This window comes from Schistocerca cancellata, chromosome 8 (assembly GCF_023864275.1).
Source record: "Schistocerca cancellata isolate TAMUIC-IGC-003103 chromosome 8, iqSchCanc2.1, whole genome shotgun sequence".
Taxonomy (NCBI): Eukaryota; Metazoa; Arthropoda; class Insecta; order Orthoptera; family Acrididae; genus Schistocerca; species Schistocerca cancellata.
This window is the reverse complement of record NC_064633.1, coordinates 206,887,074-206,913,336: the sequence shown is the minus strand read 5'-3', so window position 1 is coordinate 206,913,336 and position 26,263 is coordinate 206,887,074. Positions and strand designations below refer to the sequence as shown.

General features: G+C 39.8%; 1 protein-coding gene across 10 annotated transcripts in view; it reads left to right on the top strand.

Moving 5' to 3' along the window:
- LOC126095226 (protein PTOV1 homolog) overlaps window positions 1-26,263 on the top strand; it is a 316,247-nt gene that overhangs the window by 98,432 nt on the left and 191,552 nt on the right. For all 10 annotated transcript variants that reach the window (XR_007521937.1, XR_007521939.1, XR_007521940.1 and 7 more), the window contains one exon: window positions 3,768-3,943. Coding sequence is in view for 1 of the 10 variants with exons in the window: in XM_049909968.1 (XP_049765925.1) it covers window positions 3,768-3,943 (176 nt within the window). In the remaining 9 variants the exon portion in view is untranslated. The remainder of the gene's footprint in view (window positions 1-3,767; window positions 3,944-26,263) is intronic.

The window sequence follows — 26,263 nt, the reverse complement described above, 5'->3', positions numbered from 1 at the left end:
CCCCTGAGGCTGTCTCCAATGCCTTCGGCCACTTTTTCGCAGAGGTTTTGAGCTCCGCTCATTACCACCCTGCCTTCCTCCCCCGCAAACAGGCAGAGGAGGCTAGGCCACCTGACTTCCACTCCTCGAATTGTGAAAGTTATAATGCCCCATTCACCATGAGGGAACTCGAAACCGCACTTGGCCGATCACGGTCCTCCACTCCAGGGCTCCAGATGCTGAAGAACCTTTCTCCTGCGGGTAAAGGTTTTCTTCTTCGTACATACAATCGCATCTGGATTGAGGGACATGTTCCCGCATGCTGGCGCGAGTCTATTGTTGTCCCGATTCCTAAGCCGGGGAAGGACAAGCACTTGCCTTCGAGTTATCGACCTATCTCGCTTACCAGCTGTGTCTGTAAAGTGATGGAGCGAATGGTTAACTCTAGATTGGTTTGGCTGCTAGAGTCTCGACGCCTACTTACCAATGTACAATGTGGATTTCGTAGGCGCCGCTCTGCTGTTGACCATCTGGTTACCTTGTCGACCTTCATTATGAATAACTTCTTGCGGAAGCGCCCGACCGCAGCTGTGTTCTTTGATTTGGAGAAGGCTTACGACACCTGTTGGAGGGCGGGCATTCTCCGCACCATGCATACATGGGGCCTTCGCGGTCGCCTCCCTCTTTTTATTCGTTCCTTTTTAATGGATCGACAGTTCAGGGTACGTGTGGGTTCTGTCCTGTCCGACACCTTTCGCCAGGAGAATGGGGTGCCACAGGGCTCAGTTTTGAGCGTCGCTCTCTTCGCCATCGCGATCAATCCAATAATGGATTGCCTCCCAGCTGATGTATCAGGCTCCCTTTTTGTGGACGATTTTACCATCTATTGCAGCGCGCAGTGTACACGTGTCCTGGGGCGCTGTCTTCAGCGTTCTCTTGACCGTCTTTACTCCTGGAGTGTCGCCAATGGCTTCCGTTTTTCTGCCGAGAAGACGGTCTGTATTAACTTCTGGCGCTACAAAGAGTTTCTCCCACCGTCCTTACGACTCGGTCCCGTTGCTCTCCCAATCGTGGAGACAACCAAATTTTTAGGCCTTACATTTGACAGGAAACTTAGCTGGTCTCCACATGTGTCATATTTGGCCGCCCGTTGTACCCGTTCTTTAAATGTCCTCCGTGTTCTCAGTGGTATGTCGTGGGGAGCGGATCGAACCGTCCTACTTCATCTATATCGGTCGATCGTCCGCTCCAAGCTGGATTATGGGAGCTTCGTATACTCCTCTGCACGGCCATCCATCTTACGCCGCCTCAACTCCATACAACATCGGGGTTTACGACTTGCGATCGGAGCATTTTGTACCAGTCCCGTAGAGAGTCTTCATGCTGACGCTGGCGAATTGCCACTCATCTACCGGCGCTATATACTGCTTTGTCGGTATGCCTGTCGGCTACTGTCAATGCCCGACCATCCGTCTTATCGTTCCTTTTTTGACGACTCTCTTGACCGTCAATACGGGTTGTATGTCTCTGCTCTGCTACCCCCTGGAGTTCGCTTTCGTCGCCTCCTTCAACACCTTAATTTTTCACTCCCTGCAACCTTTCGAGTGGGCGAGAGCCGCACGCCACCTTGGCTCCAGGCTCAGGTCCGCGTTCACCTTGACCTCAGCTCGCTCCCAAAAGAGGTCACCCCCGGCTCGGTCTACCACTCCCGTTTTTTGGAACTTCGTTCGAAGTTCATCAACATGACTTTCATTTATACAGATGGCTCTAAGACCAATGACGGGGTCGGGTGTTCCTTTATTGTCGGGGCACAAAGTTTCAAATACCGGCTCCATGGCCATTGTTCGGTCTTCACAGCTGAGCTCTTTGCCCTCTACCAGGCTGTTCTTTACATCTGCCAGCACCGACATTCTGCTTATGTCATCTGCTCAGATTCCCTGAGCACCATCCAGAGCCTCAGTGATCCGTACCTGGTTCACCCTTTTGTACACCGGATCCAACGCTCTCTTCAGCAGCTGGTGGACGTCGGTTCTCCGGTTAGCTTTATGTGGGTTCCTGGCCATGTCGGTATCCCTGGGAACGAAGCTGCAGATGCCGCGGCCAAGGCTGCGGTCCTCCAGCCTCGGACAGCTTCTTGTTGTGTCCCTTCGTCCGATTTTAGCAGGGTCATTTGTCGGCGCATTGTGTCGCTGTGGCATGCCGATTGGGCTGCACTTACCGACAACAAGCTTCGGGCCTTAAAACCTCTTCCCGTGGCTTGGACGTCCTCCTCACGCCCTTCTCGGCGGGAGGAGGTCGTTTTAGCCCGGTTAAGAATTGGACACTGCCGGTTCAGCCATCGCCATCTGCTGACGGCTGCGCCGGCGCCGTTCTGCCCATGTGGGCACTTGCTGACGGTTAGACACATTTTAATGTCCTGTCCAGATCTTAACACACTGCGCCTCGATCTTAACCTGCCTAATACTTTCGATGCCATTTTAGCGGATGACCCACGAGCAGCTGCTCGTGTTCTTTGTTTTATCAATTTGACAAACCTAGCTAAGGACATTTGATGATGTTGTTTTTTAATCATATGCCTGTCCGTCTGTCTTTTATCGTGTTTTCCCTTTTAGTTGTTGTTGTCAACTTGTGCCTCGCGGTGCATTCTTAGAGTAGTCAGGGCGCTAATGACCATTGAAGTTGTGCGCCCTAAAACCACAAAAAAAAAAAAAAAAAAAAAAAAAAAAAAAAAAAAAAAAAAAAAAAAAAAAAAAAAAACCACCTGGCCTTAAGTTACATTAATTTCTTCCATCTCGGCATTTCTACACTGTAACTACTCTTTGCTTCACTCTGTTTTAGTTTTCTAAATATTTCATTTTCATTCCCATCTATTTTTCATTGCCTCCCCTCCCACCTCTGTTACTTACAATGCACTTAGCTTTTCACTCATATTAACTCGTGCACAATGCTTTAGTAGTAGTCTCTGTCTTGCATATTACTCTATCTTCCACCTTTAAGATGTCAGGTTTTCAAATCTCATCCGATGCAGTCCCCAACAATGAGTTTTTCCTTCTCATCCCATATGGTAAGTTGGGTGACTTTCCTGAAATCTGCCTCTTTTCCTAGACTTCTCAAGCTTTCATATGTGTGTTCTGGCACCACTAGGTGAGTAGAGTTTTTATCTGTCCAATTAAATGATTTTGTCTAAATCATTTTCTGTATCAGGGACCTGAGTTTGGAACAGTCTTCATCAAAGAATCAGCAAAATTAAATTGCTCTCAAACTTCAAAAGACACTTAATGGTCCACCTTCTGCCAATAGCCATCTCTCTCTCTCTGCAGCTCACTCTCTTCAATCCCTCCCCTCCCCCCTCCCCCGGCTTAACTTTTCTCTCCCTCGTATTGACAGAGTTCTTTATTTAAATTCTGTTATTTCCTAACATCCATTGTTGGTATCATTTCAGTCTTATTCATTTACCCTTTCTGCTTCTGTAATATTAAACATTTATTCAGATGTGCTAAACTTCTCTATACCATTCTGAATACCTTTTAGTATTATTATTAATGTCATCTATTATTTTCATTATATTATTTTTATTATTATGATCTTTATCATTGTACCCATGAATGTTTTTGTAATATGTTTTGTATGTGTTGTTCCTGATCATATGTAAGAGAGGGCGTTAAAGTTCTAATCTGGTCAGGCTAAATAAGCAATAAATAAATGTGGTATATTTTGCTGCATGGCAAAAGTTTTGTTCAACTAACAGTAATTCAAATTGATCATATTGGTAACTTGTTTGTTAACAGGAGATGGATCCTGTGCAGCAACAGCAATCGCAGAAAGAGCAGCAGAAGCAGCCAGTGTCTGAATACCAGACCTGTTGGCAGGGCACACTTCAATGGGTAGAAAAGATAGAAGATCCTACCAATATTAATGAAATACCATGTCAAATTTCAATGCACCCAGAAGATAAACAAGATTGGTGAGTTGCATTTCCCATAAAATAAAAAGCATATCTCTTTATGTTTCTGAACACAAGCATTATTAATTCATAATTTAATAAATTTTTGACATGTTAAACAATAAAACATAAAATGTTGAATGAAATGTTCCTCTTGTGCAGTGGGGATTTAGCTTAAATTTGTTTTATAGACTAACCTGACTATACTGCAGTCTGTATATTTACTTTATCTGTTATGGAATTGGCTTTTAATGTGTGTAGGTCTCAGATTACACAGAATGTTTAATTTTTATTATTTGGAATATTATTTTCAGATTAAAAATGAGTTTCAAATATCAAGTCTCTTAATGTAATACAAGTATATGTGGAACAATTGATCTATCTGAATTGTTAACTGATTCAATTTATTGTGGAGACGTTGCCCATCAACATAATTCTCATGGAAGTAAACAATTCTGGAACAGTTATTTCAGCATGTGGAAAGGAAACCCCACAATCAGACCCTGAAGACCACACAATAATTGATTGATCACTGTGTCATCCTCGGTCACTCATCATCAGATGTGGTATGGAGAGGCATGGGATCAGTGCACCTCACTCCCAGTGGTTGTCAGTGTTCTGATCCTGGAGCCACTGCCTCCCAGTCAGATAGCTTCTTAATAAATCACAAGTCTTAGTTCACCCTGTTTCTCCCACCAAGGAAAAATACCTTGCAGCACCGGGAATCAAACCCAAGTCCCCCACAAATGAGTCTGTTGAGTGGAGCACTCAGCTACTGAAATGGACATTTTAATGTGTATAAAACCTTATTATGTTTTAAGAGATTTGTTTCCTTACTTCATGGTATGTAAGCTAGACAGTGATTACAGTTTTCACAGGCAGCTCATTTCTGTGGGAAATTTAACGTGGATGTTTTAGGTTCCTTTGGGGGAAAAAAAAATTTTTTTTGTTTACTACTCTTACTACTAGGCTAATTACTGTTTAGCTCTACAGGACCTTTATACTGAATTTCCCACACCACCTTGTATTGTGTTTCTATGTGTGTGAGTAACTGTATGTTCACTGTTGTGGGTAGATACATACAGCGTACACAGGGCGATGTGTGAAACTGATAGCGATTACACGCTTCCGCTGTTGTAGAAATCTGCTCCAGACGCTGCAGATACCATGTTGAGCTGAAAGTGGTAATCAGAGTACGGAGAAATATTCTTCGGGGCTCTGTTGCATAGCAATCAGATTGCTTTCAGTTCTGAGAAATGTCCAGGTACTATTATGGATTTTCCGAAGAAAACATTGAAATATTTCACTAGAACTGAACGCTCCCGTCGGAACTGTTCTCAAGTTGGTATTTATTATTAAATCACAATAGAAGTATATGCTGGGTGTAGAATAACACGTACCTTCTCAAAATGAACAATATTTTATTGTTCTATTAACTGATTTCCTTCCATATACACATATATTTTACAATATGAATCAAAAACTCTCAATGGCGTTGATTTTTACATCACAAGAATGGCTCTCTTCTAGTAAAAATTACTCTTAAGAAGAACAAAAGCTCTATATCCTAAGAATAATTATGTGAGCGCTGACCGCCACAAAGTAATAAACAATATCTTTGTCTCTCTCTCGCTCACACTGTCACAGCAAGTTATGCGGCATGATACATCATATATGCCCCTCTTGTGGACGAACGTTTTTGGGCAAAAACAAACACGAGCGTTCACACAACACTACATCGGTGATTGTTTATGACGCTGTATTAATGTCCACTAGAGTATTAATGTCCACTATATTTCTTATGATATTTTGGTATTAGTGAATGACTATCAAAATGGAAATTATAGATTTGGGTGCATATACTGCTGACAAAGCCTGTGCTGCTTGAAAATTACTGATGCAGCTTATATGCATAGTTTACTTGCTTGCTTTTATTCATTTGTCAAGGATGGCATGAGATGTGATCAGAACCTTTTTCATCATCACTCAAAGCTTCTGTCACACGCCTTGGGATGTCTCAAACAGGTAATCTAGCCATTCGGCCATGCCCCACAAAGGAAAACCAAGGAAAACCTCGGGGTAGATTTACCATCCTCGTATTTCTCATTTGCAAAGAAAATTATTTGAATTACAATGGAAAAAAATATTTACAATATGGATATTTTTTAAATGAATTTAAACACTGTTCACAAAAGAAACACAACACTATTAATCTTCTGTCTTGAGGTGAACCGTCGACGCTTTGGTTTACGTCCATCTATGATTTTTCTATCTGTCATCTCCGGCCAACTGATTGAATTCTATTCCCATTTCACTGTATCCTCGTGGGTATTATGGTTTTCCGCGTATGGTTAACATGAAAATAAGAGTCAGAGTAAGTTCTGTGGAAAAGGTGTTTGATCTATGCTGAGCTGAAATAGAATCTAATCTAAAGTTCTTTCTAATTCTCTGTCCTGAATTTGAAATATTCGGAAGTCGTAAGGTGTTCTTCATTTCTATCAACAACCGTAGAATGCACTATACACAAATCCAACTGGTGATGGCGTCTCAACTTGTGCTCGTCATCTTTCAGATGGACTCTAACCCTTGTTGATGTGCTTGTAACTGATCGGCATTCACTTAGTTGGTAACTTCGCGAGCAACAATTGACATAACATAATTTAAATACACAGGTATGTTACAACAATAGTACAATTATAAAGACAATGTCCATCACAAAAGACTGAAACAAAGTAATAGGTGCTCCCTTTTTTTTTTTTTTTTTTTTTTTTTTTTTTTTTTTTTTTAAACTGAGGTCAGGTTGCCCCTTTCGAACAGCATGACATGAGCTCAGCGAGTAAAAAAAAAAATACACTGACATTGTCAAATTGACAGAAGAAAAAATATCTTGCCATAGAGCAGATTCATTTGAGTCACTAACCCATGGTCATTATGCATTGTGAAACCTGATTGAAGTTACTATCAACTAAATAAAAAAATTTTAAAAGAAATCATTCATACTATAGCTAAATTCTCTGCATACTGAAAAGAAAACTTATCTTTACAGTGGAAAACAAATACATGTCTGCGTATCTCTCGTACATTATGCCCGAAAAGAAAAACTAACTACTAAATTGCAAAAAGAAAGAAACTATCCTAAGTATGATTCTGATTCATAGGTTTAATGAAAATTGTCTAATCAATATTATTTGATAAGAATAGTATCTTCTATCTTCAGAATCTTCAGTTATCATGAAATTCCTTTAACAAGTGATGAGGATACATTCCTTTCACCTTTCCATTCCTCACATCCTTCAAAACATAAGTTCCTGGATGGGGTACTTTGGTAATCACAAATGGTCCTTGATACAATAATTGCCATTTTGTGTTCTTCCTCTGTATAAGTGAAGCCTTAGGATGAGTTTTTACTAAAACTTGGTCTTTCACTTCACATGTTTTTATTTTTCCAAGTTGATTGTCTAAATATATTTCCTTTTCCTTGCCTTGTCTATTATATTGAGTAAGGATTGTTGTACTTTATTTTGTAGGTCCATTTTGTTAATAGCTACTTTAGGAATTGGTCGAATCCAGTCATTCTGTTCCTGTTTTCCAAACATCAGTTCGTATGGGTGTATTCTGTCGTAGTATGTGGCATATTGTTTACAATTTCCTGAAAATCGTCCAGATAATCGATCCATTTGGGTTGCTGGTTGTGGCAATATGTTCTCATGAACCGGTTTAATTCACGAAAAATTCATTCCACGGGATTTTCCGAAGGGTGGTACACTGATGTTAGAATTTGTTTTATACCACAACTGGTTAATGTTTGCCTCCAACGAAATCCAGTGAACATTGACCCATTGTCAGAAAGAATAGCCTCTGGTTTGCCTACCTTGACTATATAATCCTCAACTAGCTTCTTGGCTATGGATGCACCAGTAGCTGATTTTAACGGATAGAGTTTGACATACTTATTGAATATATCAAGACAAGCTACAATATACACTCCTGGAAATTGAAATAAGAACACCGTGAATTCATTGTCCCAGGAAGGGGAAACTTTATTGACACATTCCTGGGGTCAGATAAATCACATGATCACACTGACAGAACCACAGGCACATAGACACAGGCAACAGAGCATGCACAATGTCGGCACTAGTACAGTGTATATCCACCTTTCGCAGCAATGCAGGCTGCTATTCTCCCATGGAGACGATCGTAGAGATGCTGGATGTAGTCCTGTGGAACGGCTTGCCATGCCATTTCCACCTGGCGCCTCAGTTGGACCAGCGTTCGTGCTGGACGTGCAGACCGCGTGAGACGACGCTTCATCCAGTCCCAAACATGCTCAATGGGGGACAGATCCGGAGATCTTGCTGGCCAGGGTAGTTGACTTACACCTTCAAGAGCACGTTGGGTGGCACGGGATACACGCGGATGTGCATTGTCCTGTTGGAACAGCAAGTTCCCTTGCCGGTCTAGGAATGGTAGAACGATGGGTTCGATGACGGTTTGGATGTACCGTGCACTATTCAGTGTCCCCTCGACGATCACCAGTGGTGTACGGCCAGTATATGAGATCGCTCCCCACACCCTGATGCCGGGTGTTGGCCCTGTGTGCCTCGGTCGTATGCAGTCCTGATTGTGGCGCTCACCTGCACGGCGCCAAACACGCATACGACCATCATTGGCACCAAGGCAGAAGCGACTCTCATTGCTGAAGACGACACGTCTCCATTCGTCCCTCCATTCACGCCTGTCGCGACACCACTGGAGGCGGGCTGCACGATGTTGCGGCGTGAGCGGAAGACGGCCTAACGGTGTGCGGGACCGTAGCCCAGCTTCATGGAGACGGTTGCGAATGGTCCTCGCCGATACCCCAGGAGCAACAGTGTCCCTAATTTGCTGGGAAGTGGCGGTGCGGTCCCCTACGGCACTGCGTAGGATCCTACGGTCTTGGCGTGCATCCGTGCGTCGCTGCGGTCCGGTCCCAGGTCGACGGGCACGTGCACCTTCCGCCGACCACTGGCGACAACATCGATGTACTGTGGAGACCTCACGCCCCACGTGTTGAGCAATTCGGCGGTATGTCCACCCGGCCTCCCGCATGCCCACTATACGCCCTCGCTCAAAGTCCGTCAACTGCACATACGGTTCACGTCCACGCTGTCGCGGCATGCTACCAGTGTTAAAGACTGCGATGGAGCTCCGTATGCCACGGCAAACTGGCTGACACTGACGGCGGCGGTGCACAAATGCTGCGCAGCTAGCGCCATTCGACGGCCAACACCGCGGTTCCTGGTGTGTCCGCTGTGCCGTGCGTGTGATCATTGCTTGTACAGCCCTCTCGCATTGTCCGGAGCAAGTATGGTGGGTCTGACACACCGGTGTCAATGTGTTCTTTTTTCCATTTCCAGGAGTGTATTTGCATCCTCCCCTTGATGATGGTAGAGGACCACAGACGTTGGCCGAAATGATTGACAGCGGTTTAGTGGGTATAATAGGGTGTAGGAAATCTTTCGCACAAAAATTTCCTGGTTTGGCTAGCTGACAAATTTTACATATCCTTAACTGTCTGTGTACTTTCCTGCGAGTATTTGGGAAGTAGCAGTATGCTTGAATCTTCTGAGCACACTTTAATACTCCAAAATGTCCCCAAGTGATGTGCGTGTACAAAATTGTCATTCTCATTCTTCCAATTATCTGAATCAAGATGCCCTTTGAAAAATAAGACGTCGTCCTCAACTTTGTACAGTCTCTTCAGATCATTGTTTCCAGGTTTTGCCAAAGTTTCCCTTTTTTTTTTTATTATTTATGAATTAGGCCAGCTATGGACCGCATACAACTTAAGACTTATCGTGTTTCTTTTTCTTCCATTCTTCTCAGTACTTCATTTTTTCGCCAACTGCTCGTCTCTGCTCATCTGTCCACACTCTCTTGGGTCGAGGTTTTGGTGCATCATCTTCATAGTTTGCGTTTTCTATAAGTAGCGTAAAGTTATTCCTATCACGTATTATTTCTTCTGTAACACATATTTTGTTGGCGTCTTTCTTTACTGCTTCTATCCATCCTACAGTTTTTTTCAGCTTACTAACGTAATTAAAAATTTTCTTTGTAATCCGTGTTTCTTCCATTCTTTTTAAATGTCCATAAAATTTTAGCTGTCTCTTCCTCATTGTATCTGTGATCTTTTCTGTATTTTTGTATAGGTCTTCATTCCTCCTTTTAATCCACCTATTTTCTTTGTTTTTCTCAGGACATAGAAGTTTTCTTAATATTTTTCGCTCTCTTTTTTCTAGTTCTCTTCATTCGCCTTTCTTATTCCACGTTAGGCACTCTGATCCATATGTTGCTTGTGTCCTAATAACTGAATTATAATGTTTAATCTTTGCTTGTATGGATATTGATTTCTTATTGTAGTAGTTTTGTGTTAATTTATATGCAAATTCTAACTTTTTTATTCTTTCTTTATTTGTTGTGTTATCCAATCCATTGGCTTGGATCCACTCCCCTAGGTATTTGAATCTATCCACTCTTTTAATTTGTCCATACTTTGTTTTCATAAACATTTCTGTATTATGTTTATGTTCTAAATACTCGGTTTTTCATAAGATGTCTTTAGCCCAGTCTTTTCAGCAATCTCCTGTAACAGATCAAGCATAACTGTTGCGTCTGTTCGGTTTTCAGTTATCAATGCCATATCATCTGCAAAGGCTAAACATTTCACTTCAAATTGGTTCTTTCCTTGGCCCATGCTTATACCCATTGTGCCTCTGTTTTTTAATGTGTTTTCCCATGTTTTTATTATTTTATCTAAAACCAAGTTAAAGAGAATTGGGGACAGTCCATCTCCTTGTCAAACTCCTGTTTTGATTTTGAATGGTTCAGAAATTTCGCCTTGAAACTTAATTCTTGATGTTGTATCTGTGAGCGTTTGTTCAACAAGTCTTCTGGTGTTTTCATCTATCCCTGATTCATAAAGTATCTGGAATAGTGTTTGTCTGTCAACTGAGTTGTAGGCCTTCTTGAAGTCTACGAAAGTAACTACTGTATTTTATTTTGTGTAGCTCTCACTCTCAAAATTGTTTTTAAATTAAGAATCTGTTCTGCACATGATCTACCTTTTCTAAATCCTGCTTGATAATCTCCTATATTTGGTCCTGCTTCTTCGTCTATTCTATTTAAAAGTGCTTTAGAAAGTATTTTGTATGTCAGTGGTAACAAGGATATGCCCCTGTAGTTGTTGGTGTCTGTTTTATCTCCTTTTTTTATGGAGAGGGTGGATCAATGCTTGTTTCCAGTCACTGGGTATGATTCCTTTTGTCCAAATGTCTTTAATTAGTTTGTGAATTATCTGACATGCGGATAAGCCCCCTAGTTTCCACATTTCTGCCACTGTCCCATCCTCACCTGGTGCTTTGTTATTCTTCAATGCTTTGATAATCTTTTCTATTTCTTCTACTGTAGGTGGTTCCGACGGTGGATTTTCATGTTGTGGTTTTTGAAATTGTAACCTGTCATTAGGCTCCTCACAATTTAATAGATTTTCAAAGTATTCAGCTAAAATTTGGCAGTTCTCTTTATTGCTTAAAACCATTTTCCCATTTTTATCTTTAAAATGTAAACTTGGTGACTGGAATCCTGTTAAAACTTCTCTGAAAGTCTTATAGAAGTCTCTAGTGTTGTTCCTTTTGAAATCAGAATCCATTTCTTTTAATCTGTCTTCTCGCTGATCTGATGATTTTTGCTGTCTTTTTCCTTTCTTCTTTAAACTCTTCCCAGTATTCGTGTTTCTTATTACTGTTCCATTTTTTCCATGCCTTTAGTCGATTGTCAATTGTTTCATCACAGCTCGTTCCACCACCTGTGTTTTGGTATTCTTCGTGGCTGTCCCATTTCTTTAACTGACTCTAGCATTGTTTCTTTAATTTTTTCCCAATTATCCATTTTTCTTGTGTTTAGTATGTGACAGAATTTGTCCTGATTTTGCAGGAGAAATGTAGTGTTTACTCTTGAAAATCTTCTTGGTTTTGGTTTAGGTTTGTTTGGTTGGAACATGGTCTTTATTTCTGTCAGTTAATGATCTGAGTCTATGTTTAGGCCCTTCCTCACTCTGACATCCAAGATTTCCTTGTAGTTGCGAGTCGTTATTGCCACATGGTCCAACTGATATTCACCTTGATTTGGATTAGGTGATACCCAAATTTTTTCTTTCTTGCAAGTTTCCTGAAACATGTAGACATTAATTTCAGATTAAACTGTCTACAAAAATCTGAGTCTTTCCCCATTTCTGTTGGTTCTTGCATGTGCTGGATAATCTCCAACTACTGATTTAAATTTTATTTCTTTGCCAACTTGTGCATTAAAGTCTCCCACAAAAATTTTTATATTTTCTTTTGGTAATATGAATGTTTTGTGTTCTAGCATTTCCCAAAAATCTTCCACTTTGCCAACGTTTGTTGTGTTATGTTGGTTAATAGGTGCATGTGCATTTATAATAGTGTAATGTTCATTGCCTGACTTGAACGTCAGAAATGAAATTCGTTCTGATGGGGAGCGAAAATTAGTTATTGATCCCCTAATATAGTTGTATTATTGGAATTTTTAATGGCTGGTTTTCCTTTGTAGATCCTGTATCCACCTGATTCAAATGCATTTTCATCCAGATACCTTGTTTCTTGAAGAGCTAATATAAGTATGTTGCGTTGATTGAGTGTGTCCGTTAGGTGTTTTAGTTTTCCAACTTTCGTAAGTGTGTTGATATTCAGAGTCCCCAGTAGATGTTTTTTCTTGGGTCTTATCTTTGGAGAAGTACTAGGAAGCTCTGACTCTTCCTTATATGATGTTCTAGGCTCTCCAGAATCCAAAGGCCTAGTTGCACCACCATGAATAGTGATGGAAGATTGGTTACTTCCTGGAGTAGTTTTCCTTTTGAAATTTACCATCATGTCTTAGGTTAAAGTTTAGTTTGGGGAAAGGTAGTTGAACCTTTCGATGATAAAAATTCAAGCATTTAGCTTAGAATTATAAGTGAGGCCACCACTAACATGTGGGACAGATGCCTTTTGCAGCCGCCCACTGTGGGAACAGACACTACAGTCTGGTGCTTTTATACAAAAGCCTGCCTCTTCCACCAGTTCCGCCGTTCTGATGATCTTCATCGCCGCCTTCACTGCCGTTTCCTTTATTGAATGCCAACGAGGATCTTCATTCTGTAGTTTTCCCATGTTCTTACACATGTCAAGAAAATGTTTCCTATATATACTATCAGTCATTATAAGAACTTTAAATTCGGATGGATTGTCCGTGATGTTGATAATTGACAAATCTCCATCTGGCATTCTAGACAGTGCATCGGCGATGAAATTATCCTGTCCGCTTAGGTATTTAATTTCAAACTGAAACTCTTGGAGTGAGAGTGTCCATCTTGCTAGTCTTGGATGTAATAATTTACATGTTTGCAAAAAACTTAACACTTTGTGGTCACAGCGTATTGTTGTCTTCACTCCGTATAAGTAATAGTAAAATTTCTTAAATGACCAGACTATGGCCAATGCTTCCTTCTCGGTAGTCGTACACGTTCTTTCACAAGCAGTTAAGAGTTGGCTAGCAAAAGCTATTGGACAGAAAGTTGATTTTCTATCTATCATCTTTACTTGGAAGAGACATGAACCTATTCCAATTTCCGAAGCATCTGCCATTAAACCGAATTCTTGATCATATCTGGATGATATAATATTTGTGAATTGACTAAGGCATGTTTTATTGCTTCAAATGCATTCTGGCGTCCACATCCACAGAGTATTTTTGCGCAACAAACTGTACAATGGTTCTGCATTAATAGAGTGGTTGTGAATGAAATGCCTGAAAAAAGAGACAACTCTGAGGAAGCCCTTTAATTGCTTTTTTGTTGTTGGAACTGCAAAGTTTTTGATTGCCTTTATTTTCTCGGAGTCCGGTAAGATGCCTTTTTCATTTATAAGATGCCCCAGAAATTTGATTTTATCTCGAGCAAAATGAGACTTTTGCAGATTTATGTTTATGCCTGCTTCCTTGAAACGTTCTAATACTCTTCTCAATAAATCAACGTGCTCCTTCCATGTGGTCGTAGGTATGAGCATGTCGTCCACAAACAAAGTTAAATTGCTTTGAAGTGCAATGCGTAATCTAGAGCATTTATAAAAACTCCTGAGCTCATGTTCAGCCCGAAAGGTAAAACCTTAAATTGATAGCTTCTACCTGCATGTACAAATGCGGTGCACTTTTTTGATGGTTCGTCTAGTGCCACCTGCCAAAATGAACTTTTCAGATCAATATTTGTTAAGTATTTTATCCCCTTGAACTTATGAATTAACTCATCGATATTTTACAGATGAGTTCACACAGGCACGATAATCTTATTTATCTGTCGTGCGTCTAGCACGAGACGAACTTTTCCTCCTTTTTTCGGGACAACATGAAGCGGACTACAGTATGGACTCGTCAAAGATTCAATCAGATCCCATTCAAGCATCTGTTGGATTTCTGCATCAACTGCCTTTTGTTGGTGCCACGGTACTGGATAAAAAGTACGGCAGAAAACTCGGTGTGGAATCACATATAAATGACATGTGTATCCCTTGATTACACCAGGTTTTTCTTGAAAGACTTCATGATATTCCTGTAGAAGATCATATAATTGCTTTCTTTGATGTTGTTGCAAATATTCAGGTTCTTGCAGCTTTTCGTATACCATATCTTCAGGTTTTAAGACTGGTTGCAAGTAATTAATTTGGTAATACTGAGCAGGTTTGCTATGTATCCAATTTATTTGCAGCTTTCGTCCCTGACAATACTTTCCATGGGTACTATATTACTTGAGAAGATTCACTTGATGTTTCTGATCCATTATTGTAAAACTGGCACGGCCTAGAGAAAAATCGATACGCCAATTTCTCTCTCTAAATTCATCTGTACCCAGGATACAGTCCTCAACCAATTTTTCTATTATAAGGAACGTGCAATTTATAGCTACATTTCCTATATCTAAGTGGAGTTGAGTCTGCACTTTAACCTGAGAAGACTTATGACCAGTAGAGCCTACAATTCTACAGCACTGAACAGGAAAAATCGGTGGATTTGCTTTCTGAAGTATTCTTTGAAATAACTTCTCAAAAATGACATTTACTGCTGCTCCTGTATCTAAAGTAACTTGCACAGTACTGCCTTCAATTGCCGCCTGAATTTTCGCAACAGGTTTAGTGATATGTTCCTCTTGACAAGGCATCATATCCTGCTGAAGTTCTTCTATTAATAATCTGCCATCATTGTACTGAAAAAAATTGACGCTTGAATTTTCGCCCCTCAAAGCTTCCTCGACTGCACTGTCGGGGCTTCTGACAGTCGAGATTAGGTTGACGATTGTCCATTATTAGTAGATGTCTGCTCCGTTACGTCAGTTATTATTGGTGGTTGATTTCTCGATTCATTTGCATTAGCATTTGGTACCCAACCTGAAGTTTGTGGTTGGTTGTGATATTCTTGGGTTGCTTGCTGATATCGGCATTTTTGCTGATAATTCCCTTCTTGATAGTATCCTTTCCTCTTCTTATTATTCTTCCTCCATTTCCATTTTTACGTTTGTTCACATTGTTGGTCATGATTACACTGGTCGGGATTTTCGTTACCAAAATTCACATTTTTCTGGAAATAATTCACCTGTGGGTTTGTTGAATTGTGTGCAATAGGTTTGTTTCCGTACTGTTTGTTGTTACTATAGTATTTGTTAGGTTGGTAACTTGGTTGGTTATAGCACACATGTTGCTCAGGCACATGTAGAAGTTTTTTTTAACTTCAAGTGGAAGCTTCCCCTTTAATATTCGAATGATATCCTGCATCGAGATTGGTTCATTCCAGTATTTGCTTTTATTTATATACTTCTCGAAATACTTTCTTAAAGATCCATTTTTGAAAGAAAAAGGTTGTGGGTCAAAAACCTCCTTATGTAGTCTTTCTTGTACTCCCTTATTCCAGTACTTGTACAAGAAAGCGCGTTCAAATTGGTCATAATCTTGACACCAATCGGATGCTTCTGTCACCCACATCGATCCATCTCCATGTATGAATCCTGCAATGTACATAATTTTTTGTTGCTCAGTCCATATTCGTGGCAATATCCCTCTAAATTGCTTGATAAATACCACGGAATTGATAGACTTACTTTAGGGAATAAATATCTGGAATTGAAGATATTTAAGCATTTTTTCTTCATTCATAGTCACAGGTGTATTCTGGTGGCTACTTCTCGGTGAATGATAATCTTGATAATTTGTTTTTGGTTGATTACGTGAATATGCACCAATACATGGATATTGTTGCATGGATTTGGTTTCACTGGTTTCATCATGAATAATGTCTGCTTTTGATAAAATGCAAGTAGTGTGCGCCCCTCTAGTATTAACTAGACCCTGCTGGCATGCTTTTAATGTATTTTCTATCTTTGCTTTCCAAGCAGAAAATTCATCTCCTATATTCTCCTTAACTTCTGCTTTAAGTTGTTCTTGTGCAGTTTCGTTGTTAACTTGCACGTTAGAAACCGTTTCTTTCAAGGTTTGGTCAACATAATTTCGCACTGTCTCAGTTTGCTCTTTGGCCCAATCTTCAATGTCCTTAGAGAATGTGATCTTATGTTCATTGAAAAGTTTCTCTATGTGTTTCTCGCCTTTGAGACTGAGAGTATCTATCCTCCGAGTAAGCTCAATGACAGCTTGCTCGTTGTCGTGCTTAATTGTATTCACGTCCTGTGCAATAGTGTTCTGTACATGAATAACTTCTTGCAATTGATGATTTAGTGTATCTCGATGACATAAGATGTCTTTGTATTTGGTTGTTAATTCCTGATACTGTTTTTCTTGTGTAACTATGAGTTGTGCCTGACTGGCAATCAAGTGACTCTGCTTCGTTTCCAAACTTTGGAATTTTTCATTAATCTTATCATTTATTTCTTTTAGTTTATTAGGTTGCTCCTGAGGCAAATTAAATTGCGCACACTCTCCAATACTTGGAATCTACGATTCATGTCATTTGCAAACATGGATTGTGTGGTTTGCAGTGCTTTTATCCCTTGTGTTATGACAGTCAAACTTGACATCAGCTGGGATAACAAATCGGTATTCTCAGCAATTGACGATTGCACTGGGCTTAATGAGGATTGTACCGACATTTTTCGGTAAAGTCATTTCATTTTCGCACGCGTCTGTGTCAGAGATGAAATTCTTGTTGTTTGTTGGTTGCTGCATATTTCTCTGGACTTTATTTGACATATGAATGTCGGAACTAGTAACCGTTTGTGTCGACGCCGTGAGCGCATTAATTACAGCCGTAATTGACATATCGCTAACTACGCCGGTATGAAATTCTGTGGCACTAGTTGACGATGCATTCACACTACTTAATTTATTTTGTGGAATTGTGATGCGTGCTTGCTTATTGTCTTTGAACATAGATCTTGTTATCACCATGTAAATAAGCAATTGACAGTTTCTCCACTAAATAAGTCCTACAAAAGTGACTATTAAATTTTACACACGCAAAAAAAGTTAATGTCTTGATGCTGTTAATGTACACTTTACAATGTGACACAAACGCAGTACATAGATAACACACAAAATATTGTCTTATTATATCTACTGAAATACTGGAATTTTAGTAAAAGTAATGTAGCAACACTATTTATACTTAGAAAATCAATACGTGAAAGGTCCCTACAATGCATAAATGCTCAAGAAAGCTAGTAATTCAAATGTTCTGACCTTTTTGAAGTTTTTGCTCGGCTGCTGGGACGGCGTACTCGTTCTCTTCACAAGATACTCTCGCATGTTCCATTAGCATGAAACATACAAAGGATCATAATGTAGTTACTCTATAAAACTATACATATATATTCACAATGAAACATTAATTACTAAATTACTAACATAGTTATAGTGCAGGTTTACTATTCATTTTGTTCATGTACTGTTGTATCAGGATCGTGTCCTGTCTAACGGTAGACATATATAAAGGCTCCCTTTAAAAAAGAAAAAAAAAGTTTACTATTACTACTAGGCTAATTACTGTTTAGCTCTACAGGACCTTTATACTGAATTTCCCACACCACCTTGTATTGTGTTTCTATGTGTGTGAGTAACTGTATGTTCACTGTTGTGGGTAGATACATACAGCGTACACAGGGCGATGTGTGAAACTGATAGCGATTACACGCTTCCGCTGTTGTAGAAATCTGCTCCAGACGCTGCAGATACCGTGTTGAGCTGAAAGTGGTAACCAAAGTACGGAGAAATATTCTTCGGGGCTCTGTTGCATAGCAATCAGATTGCTTTCAGTTCTGAGAAATGTCCAGGTACTATTGTGGATTTGAATGATCCATGAAGTGACTTCTTTTCCGAAGAAAACTTCGAAATATTTCACTAGAACTGAACGCTCCCGTCGGAACTGTTCTCAAGCTGGTGTTTATTATTAAATCACAATAGAAGTATACACTGGGTGTAGAATAACATGTACCTTCTTGAAATGAACAATATTTTATTGTTCTATTAACTGATTTACTTCCATATACACATATATTTTACAATGTAATCAAAAACTCGCAATGGCATTGATTTTTACATCACAAGAATGGCTCTCTTCTAGTAAAAATTACTCTTAAGAAGAACAAAAGCTCTATATCCTAAGAATAATTATGTGAGCACTGACCGCCACAGAGTAATAAACAATATCTTTGTCTCTCTCTCGCTCACACTGTCACAGCAAGTTATGCTGCATGATACATAATATCATCATCAGATGTGGTATGGAGAGGCATGGGATCAGCACACCTCACTCCCAGTGGTTGTCAATGTTTTGATCCTGGAGCCACTGCCTCCCAGTCAGATAGCTTCTTAATAAATCACAAGTCTTAGTTCACCCTGTTTCTCCCACCAAGGAAAAATACTTTGCAGCACTGGGAATCAAACCCATGACCCCCACAAATGGGTCTGTCTAGTGGAGCACTCAGCTACTGAAATGGACATTTTAATGTGTATAAAACCTTTGTATGTTTTAAGAGAATTATTTGTTTCCTTACTTCATGGTATGTAAGCTAGACAGTGATTACAGTTTTCACAGGCAGCTCATTTCTGTGGGAAATTTAACATTGATGTTTTTTGTGCGCCTAGCAGAAGTGTCAGGTCATCAGTGGGCACACAGCTTTCATAATAAATCTTCACATTCAGTGTACATTTTCCCTCCAAAATAAAGCTACATATACAGGAAACAAGTCATAAATAACACATAGTTTGCATGGACCATACTATCATGTGCTGCAGCTGCAGATTAGTGCTCAAGCTACAAAGTGGGACAAAAATGGTTTTCAACTTTTCACACACCAAAACGTGTCTCACTGTGCCACCCTAGCTGCAGGATATCAAAAGAAAGCAAAACTAAGATCCTGGGTAAGGGTCGCCATGAAAGCTCTAGCTGTTTGGTTTTGTGGCAGCAGTTACTCTCTGGCCTGCCTTGCAGCTCTAGCTACTCAATAAACAAACTTACAGTCAAACAAGATGAATGACAGGAATGCTCATTATCTTCACTAAACAATAAGAGAACTATCAGTCTATTTTGTCATTGTACACTATTAAAAAACCATCACTGTGGAAACAACAAGCTTAGGTGCACAGCAGATAATTTTTTGTAGATCACCTAACTGTGGAAATATTGTAGGACAGTTTAACAGACCTTGCTATTTAAATCAAGCCTAAGTATAACAGATTTTTATTTAGTTAAGTCAGCAGTCTTTCGTGGTCATCGTCACTGAAGTTAAAATCGTATGGGTTGTTAGGCTGAGTCATATTTCTTCAAAGAACGACATTTCTACCCCTCTGCTGGGATCTTCTTCAGGATATTGTGGTGTCAATTGTAGATCGAACACTGTCAGATACCAGTGTGCCTTCTCTTATAAAGGACAATTTTCCTGAGCTTGTGCTGGAGAAGTGGGATTATTGGGTAAAAATCCTTGGACTACCATTGATGGGCTACTATCATTGGATAGTAAGAGAAGTTTTTCCACGTTAATGCCAAGGAAGGGGGTTATTGGCTAAAACTCCTGTGGGTGCCATTGATGGACCAACATCATTGGTTAGAAAGGGATTTTTTCTACACTTATTCTGCAGGAGAGTGATTGGTTAAAATTCCTCTTGCTGCTATTGGTGCGTCCATACAATTGGCTAGAAGCAACGTGGCCAAAGCTTCCTTGATGGTGGTGAACTACGATGCTACAAGCCTGTCTATTGAAGTTACATGCATTCTTAGAAATTTTAATTACTTTTCAGACTTTTCTTCTATAAATGTTGGTTTCCTTAGCCAGCACATGTACATTATAGAAATCGATGTCAAAGCCACAGTTCTCATGATGTTCCGCTACGGCCGATTTCATACTTTGTTTCAGCCACATGTGATGTTTATGTTCCGTAATAAGTTCTCTGACAGTTCTTCCTGTTTCACCTGTATACACTTTGCCACAGCTCTATATCAATTCGTAGATGCTTGCTGTGGGTGGAGCACTAAGTGCAGGGTAGGGGGAAAATGAGATAGTAGACCATTAAACTGAAACTTCATGAGTATGTTCACAAGTATGACAGTGTCATTATAACATGTTACTTCCCCCCCTTCCCTACCCCCCCCCCCCCTCCTCCTCCTCCTCCTCTTCCCCATCCCAGTAATATGCTCCAGTGACACTCTAAATGTGCTGCAGAAACTAGTGATTTCCCCAAAGAAAAATTTACTATCTTGTGATACAGCTAATTTCACACAACATATGGACAAAAAGTTGAAAGAAAATGAGGTGACAGTTCACCTGCTTTATTTCCTCATTAATTGTCCTCAGTGTTGACGTACTGCTTTGCTACACTGGTTGAAAAATGGGCTGTGGAAGTAGAACACTGACTATTTTAAATGATGTAGCTGACAGGTGCACATTTGCATTTCACAGTTGTTTTTCTTTCACTGTTCACCCCCCCCCCCCCCCCCCAACATTACATGGTTATATGTGGCTAGTGCTCTATTGTTTAACTTTCAATAACCTCATTAATAGGTTGCAGGCGAACACCCACGTGCTGCTACAATAGTTTACTGTTGAACATGTATGAGCAGTAAAAGTGTAACCACACAGTTCACTGTTCTTGTAGAATAATAAGGTATGTATGGAACGGACACTGTCATTGTTTTAACACGTGGCCTATTGGTGTAACACTTATTTCACAGTTAAGTGGGTGCATTGTTGTTGATCTAACCAATATGGGTTCCTCGTCTGACTCTCTCATGACCAAAAATTGGGCCCTTATACATCCTCACAATAATAGGTACTGACACTAAACATTGTTTGAAGTTAAATTTACAAAAATTACAATTAAATCTTAACTCATTAAATTAAATGAATACATTGAAAAAAATTTTCCTTTTCACAGTTTCTTCTACTACAAGGTTTAGGCCGAATTATTTGTTTAAATGATGAAATTAACATACAGGGTGTTTCAAAAATGACCGGTATATTTGAAACGGCAATAAAAACTAAACGAGCAGCGATAGAAATACACCGTTTGTTGCAATATGCTTGGGACAACAGTACATTTTCAGGCGGACAAACTTTCGAAATTACAGTAGTTACAATTTTCAACAACAGATGGCGCTGCAAATGATGTGAAAGATATAGAAGACAACGCAGTCTGTGGGTGCGCCATTCTGTATGTCGTCTTTCTGCTGTAAGCGTGTGCTGTTCACAACGTGCAAGTGTGCTGTAGACAACATGATTTATTCCTTAGAACAGAGGATTTTTCTGGTGTTGGAATTCCACCGCCTAGAACACAGTGTTGTTGCAACAAGACGAAGTTTTCAATGGAGGTTTAATGTAACCAAAGGACCGAAAAGCGATACAATAAAGGATCTGTTTGAAAAATTTCAACGGACTGGGAACGTGACGGATGAACGTGCTGGAAAGGTAGGGCGACCGCGTACGGCAACCACAGAGGGCAACGCGCAGCTAGTGCAGCAGGTGATCCAACAGCGGCCTCGGGTTTCCGTTCGCCGTGTTGCAGCTGCGGTCCAAATGACGCCAACGTCCACGTATCGTCTCATGCGCCAGAGTTTACACCTCAATCCATACAAAATTCAAACGCGGCAACCCCTCAGCGCCGCTACCATTACTGCACGAGAGACATTCGCTAACGATATAGTGCACAGGATTGATGACGGCGATATGCATGTGGGCAGCATTTGGTTTACTGACGAAGCTATCGTCAATAAACAGAACTGGCGCATATGGGGAACCGAAAAGCCCCATGTTGCAGTCCCATCGTCCCTGCATCCTCAAAAAGTACTGGTCTGGGCCGCCATTTCTTCCAAAGGAATCATTGGCCCATTTTTCAGATCCGAAAAGATTACTGCATCACGCTATCTGGACATTCTTCGTGAATTTGTGGCGGTACAAACTGCCTTAGACGACACTGCCAACACCTCGTGGTTTATGCAAGATGGTGCCCGGCCACATTGCACGGCTGACGTCTTTAATTTCCTGAACGAATATTTCGATGATCGTGTGATTGCTTTGGGCTATCCGAAATATACAGGAGGCGGCGTGGATTGGCCTCCCTATTCGCCAGACATGAACCCCTGTGACTTCTTTCTGTGGGGACACTTGAAAGACCAGGTGTACCGCCAGAATCCAGAAACAATTGAACAGCTGAAGCAGTACATCTCATCTGCATGTGAAGCCATTCCGCCAGACACGTTGTCAAAGGTTTCGGGTAATTTCATTCAGACACTACGCCATATTATTGCTACGCATGGTGGATATGTGGAAAATATCGTACTATAGAGTTTCCCAGACCGCAGCGCCATCTGTTGTTGAAAATTGTAACTACTGTAATTTCGAAAGTTTGTCAGCCTGAAAATGTACTGTTGTCCCAAGCATAGTGCAACAAACGGTGTATTTCTATCACTGCTCGTTTAGTTTTTATTGCCGTTTCAAATATACCGGTCATTTTTGAAACACCTTGTATATAGTTATGCAAACAATACTTTTGACACAACTGGAAATTACTTTGGAATTAATTAAGGGCTGGCTTTGCTAACATGCTTTCGAATAAAACCAGATAAATACTTTAAGAATACTGTTAGTTGTTTCTCCAAATGTTTATAATTAGTACATAATTTACATTTGTTTATGAGTCAATAATAGAATTTAAGTTACAAAACAATACTGATTTTGCCCTGTAATGAAAGATACTAACTAGGAATAGTCGAAATAAATTAGAAAATCAATTGCATACATAAAAATAAGCACAAAATTAGATCTGTTGTTATATTCTTTAAAACTGAGGTCCAACCTTTCTCTTTTATGAAAATGCAGGCTATACTCACATATGTTAACAGTAATCTAGTTAAAAGCGAAGAAACGAATTTAAGGAGTCATATGGCAAAACAAGAGGGCAAGTAAAAATATCCCCTCTTGCTTTCACATCACTCCCTCATTGGATTTAACAGATAGATATTGCAAATAGCTAACTGGGCAATTCAGTTACCACAAGTGACCCCAGACAGTGGGTTAAAAATCTACACACAAAAAAGTTATGTAAGAAATCTTGTCAAAACTACAGTACATATGTTTTTTCAAAGTTATACTTTTATGAACTGGCCGTATGAAAATCCCCATACAAAATATTAACATACAGTGTACTGTACATTTGGACAATACAAGAGAAGGAAAGTTGCCACTCTCCATATAGTGGAGATGTTGAGCTGCGATAGTCACAATAAAAAGATTCACACAATCATAGCTTTTGGCCATTAAGGCCTTTGTCAGCAGTAGGTACACATACATATACACGCGCGCGCGTGGATCCCCATACTTCCTTGTTGGTCTTATTTCTGGTTCAATGCACACTCCATTCTCCTAACAAAATCAGTACTACCAAAGCTCAGAAACGTTTCAAACTGTTGTGGATCAATACTCGAACATCTGATTGGTGATACATAGGGTTTCAGGTCAATAATATTCTTTAACGCAACAGTCCTGTTAGTCTTTGTGTAGACCAATTCATAAGAGTTGTCATGGGCAATGCGTACCACTCTGAAAGGACCATGATACACATGCAAAAATTTCTTTATCTTGTCATTTACTTTGCTAGATTTTTCTTTGATTTTGACAAGGACAAGGCCACCTACTCTGAAATTAGTCAGATTCACTCCTTTGTCGTGCCTTCTCTTCCTTCCTGCTGCCTTCTTTCTCATCATCTCTTTAGCCAATCTGATCTTTTCGTCCTGTGCTACTTCACTTGCCTGAGGGGAAATCCACTTCTTCTCTGATGATGTTGCTGGGTCTCGTTGAACATAAGCTCACATGGAGCATATCCTGTTGATTCATTCTGTTTTCAAAACGTCGAATATGACCCACCCGAGCAGTGTGTTTCTTACTACAATAAGTCTTGCACAGTCTATTAATCTCCTTCACAACCCTTTCACTAATGTTACCTCATGGAAAATAGGTATAAATCTTTATGTATTTTATTTTGTGTATTGCCATACAGTGTTCAAACCAGTGTGAAACAAATTGTGGACCATTGTCAGACAAAAGTGCTTTTGGTACCCCTACATTACAAAAGTAATTAGATGTTAACTTCTCAGTTATAGTACTAGTATTTGCCTTCTTAATTGGATACAGTTTTAAACATTTTAAGAATGTGGCAAAACAACAAAAATATATTTACAACCTCCTATAGATGCAGGCAACACTCCTAGAAGGTCCACTGCTACAAGATACAGGTTTGCTAGGGAGGACAGAATGCATTAAGCCTTTTGATGGCACCCCCACTGTCTTTACTCTCTGACATTTATCACACTTTTGTAGTCTCTGCATAACCCTTCTCCACAAGTTGCTTAATATTACTGTCTCCTGTGTCTTAGCTACTATTTTCCTGGTCCCATAATGTTGATAACTTTCATGCAAGTAGTCAATAAATTTATTAACATGTTGGTTGGAAAAGCATAACTTCCAGTCCTGACCATCCAAATTTTTCCTCCTAAACAACAAGCCTTTATGTATAGTATAGTATAGTAACTGTTTCACCTTTGGCATGTTGTCTGAATTGTAATATTGCTTAACAAACCTTAAATTTGGATCCTCATTCTGTTCCCTTCTCATGTGCTTGCAAATCCTCCTAATAAGCTTCTCATCATTTCCTCCCTGCAAATAAAACAACCTTACTTGTTCTTCATGGTTTTCACTACTGTCAGTATCCTTCTTCCCTGCTGGCATCCTTGGTAATGCATCAGCCACAATATTGTCTTTTCCTTTTACATACCTTACCTCCAAATCAAATTGTTGCAAATACAAAGCCCACCTAGTTAACCTGGTGTGTTTCAGCCTGCACCCTTGAAGGTAACTCAAAGCTTTATGATCTGTATACACTATGGTATTATGTCCAAGCAAATAGTACTCAAACTTTTGAAATCCAAAAATGATTGCCAAAGCCTCTAATTCTGACATGTAATAGTTCTTTTCATGTGGCTGTAATGTACTACTAGCAAAAGCAAAAGTTTTGTGTTCAATCCCCATTTCAGTAGGTACTAATTGGAAAATTTCTACCTCCAAACCACAAAAACTTTCATCAGTACTCATACAGAAAGGCAGTGAAAAATTTGGATGTTGTAACATCTTACTATTTACTAATTCTTTTTTCAAACTCTGACATACCTCTTCATACTCTTCTTTCCAATTCCACACCACATTCTTTTTCAACAAATTACCAAGGCAATGACGTTTAAATGACTGATCTGATACGAACTTTCGGTAGAAGCCAAACAAGCCAAAGATCTTTCTTGTTCTTTGGGGGTGGGAAATCCGCAATAGCAGCAAGCTTTCCTGGATGTTGGTATACCTCCCTCATTAATCCTGTGACCCAAAAATGAAATTTCCTTCTTTACAAATTCAGATTTACTTAATTTTAGTTTCATACCTCCTCTATACATAGTTCTCACTACTTCATTCAGAATTTTACAGTGCTTATACCATTCTGTACTCGCTACTGGGATATCATCTACATAGACTGTTATTTCATTGGTTAATATCTCGCCTAGCACCTTGCCAATAGCTCTTATAAACACACACATAGACAAGTTCAGACCAGATAGCACCACACAGTATTGGTAACACTTATCTTCATGTAAAAATGCTGTATATGGCCTAGATTCCTTGACCAAACTGATATTCCAATAGCACTGCTTCCTTTTTTGAAAAGTGAATAATATAAGGTTTTTTGAAAAATGGTTCATGATCCTTAAACTTTAATG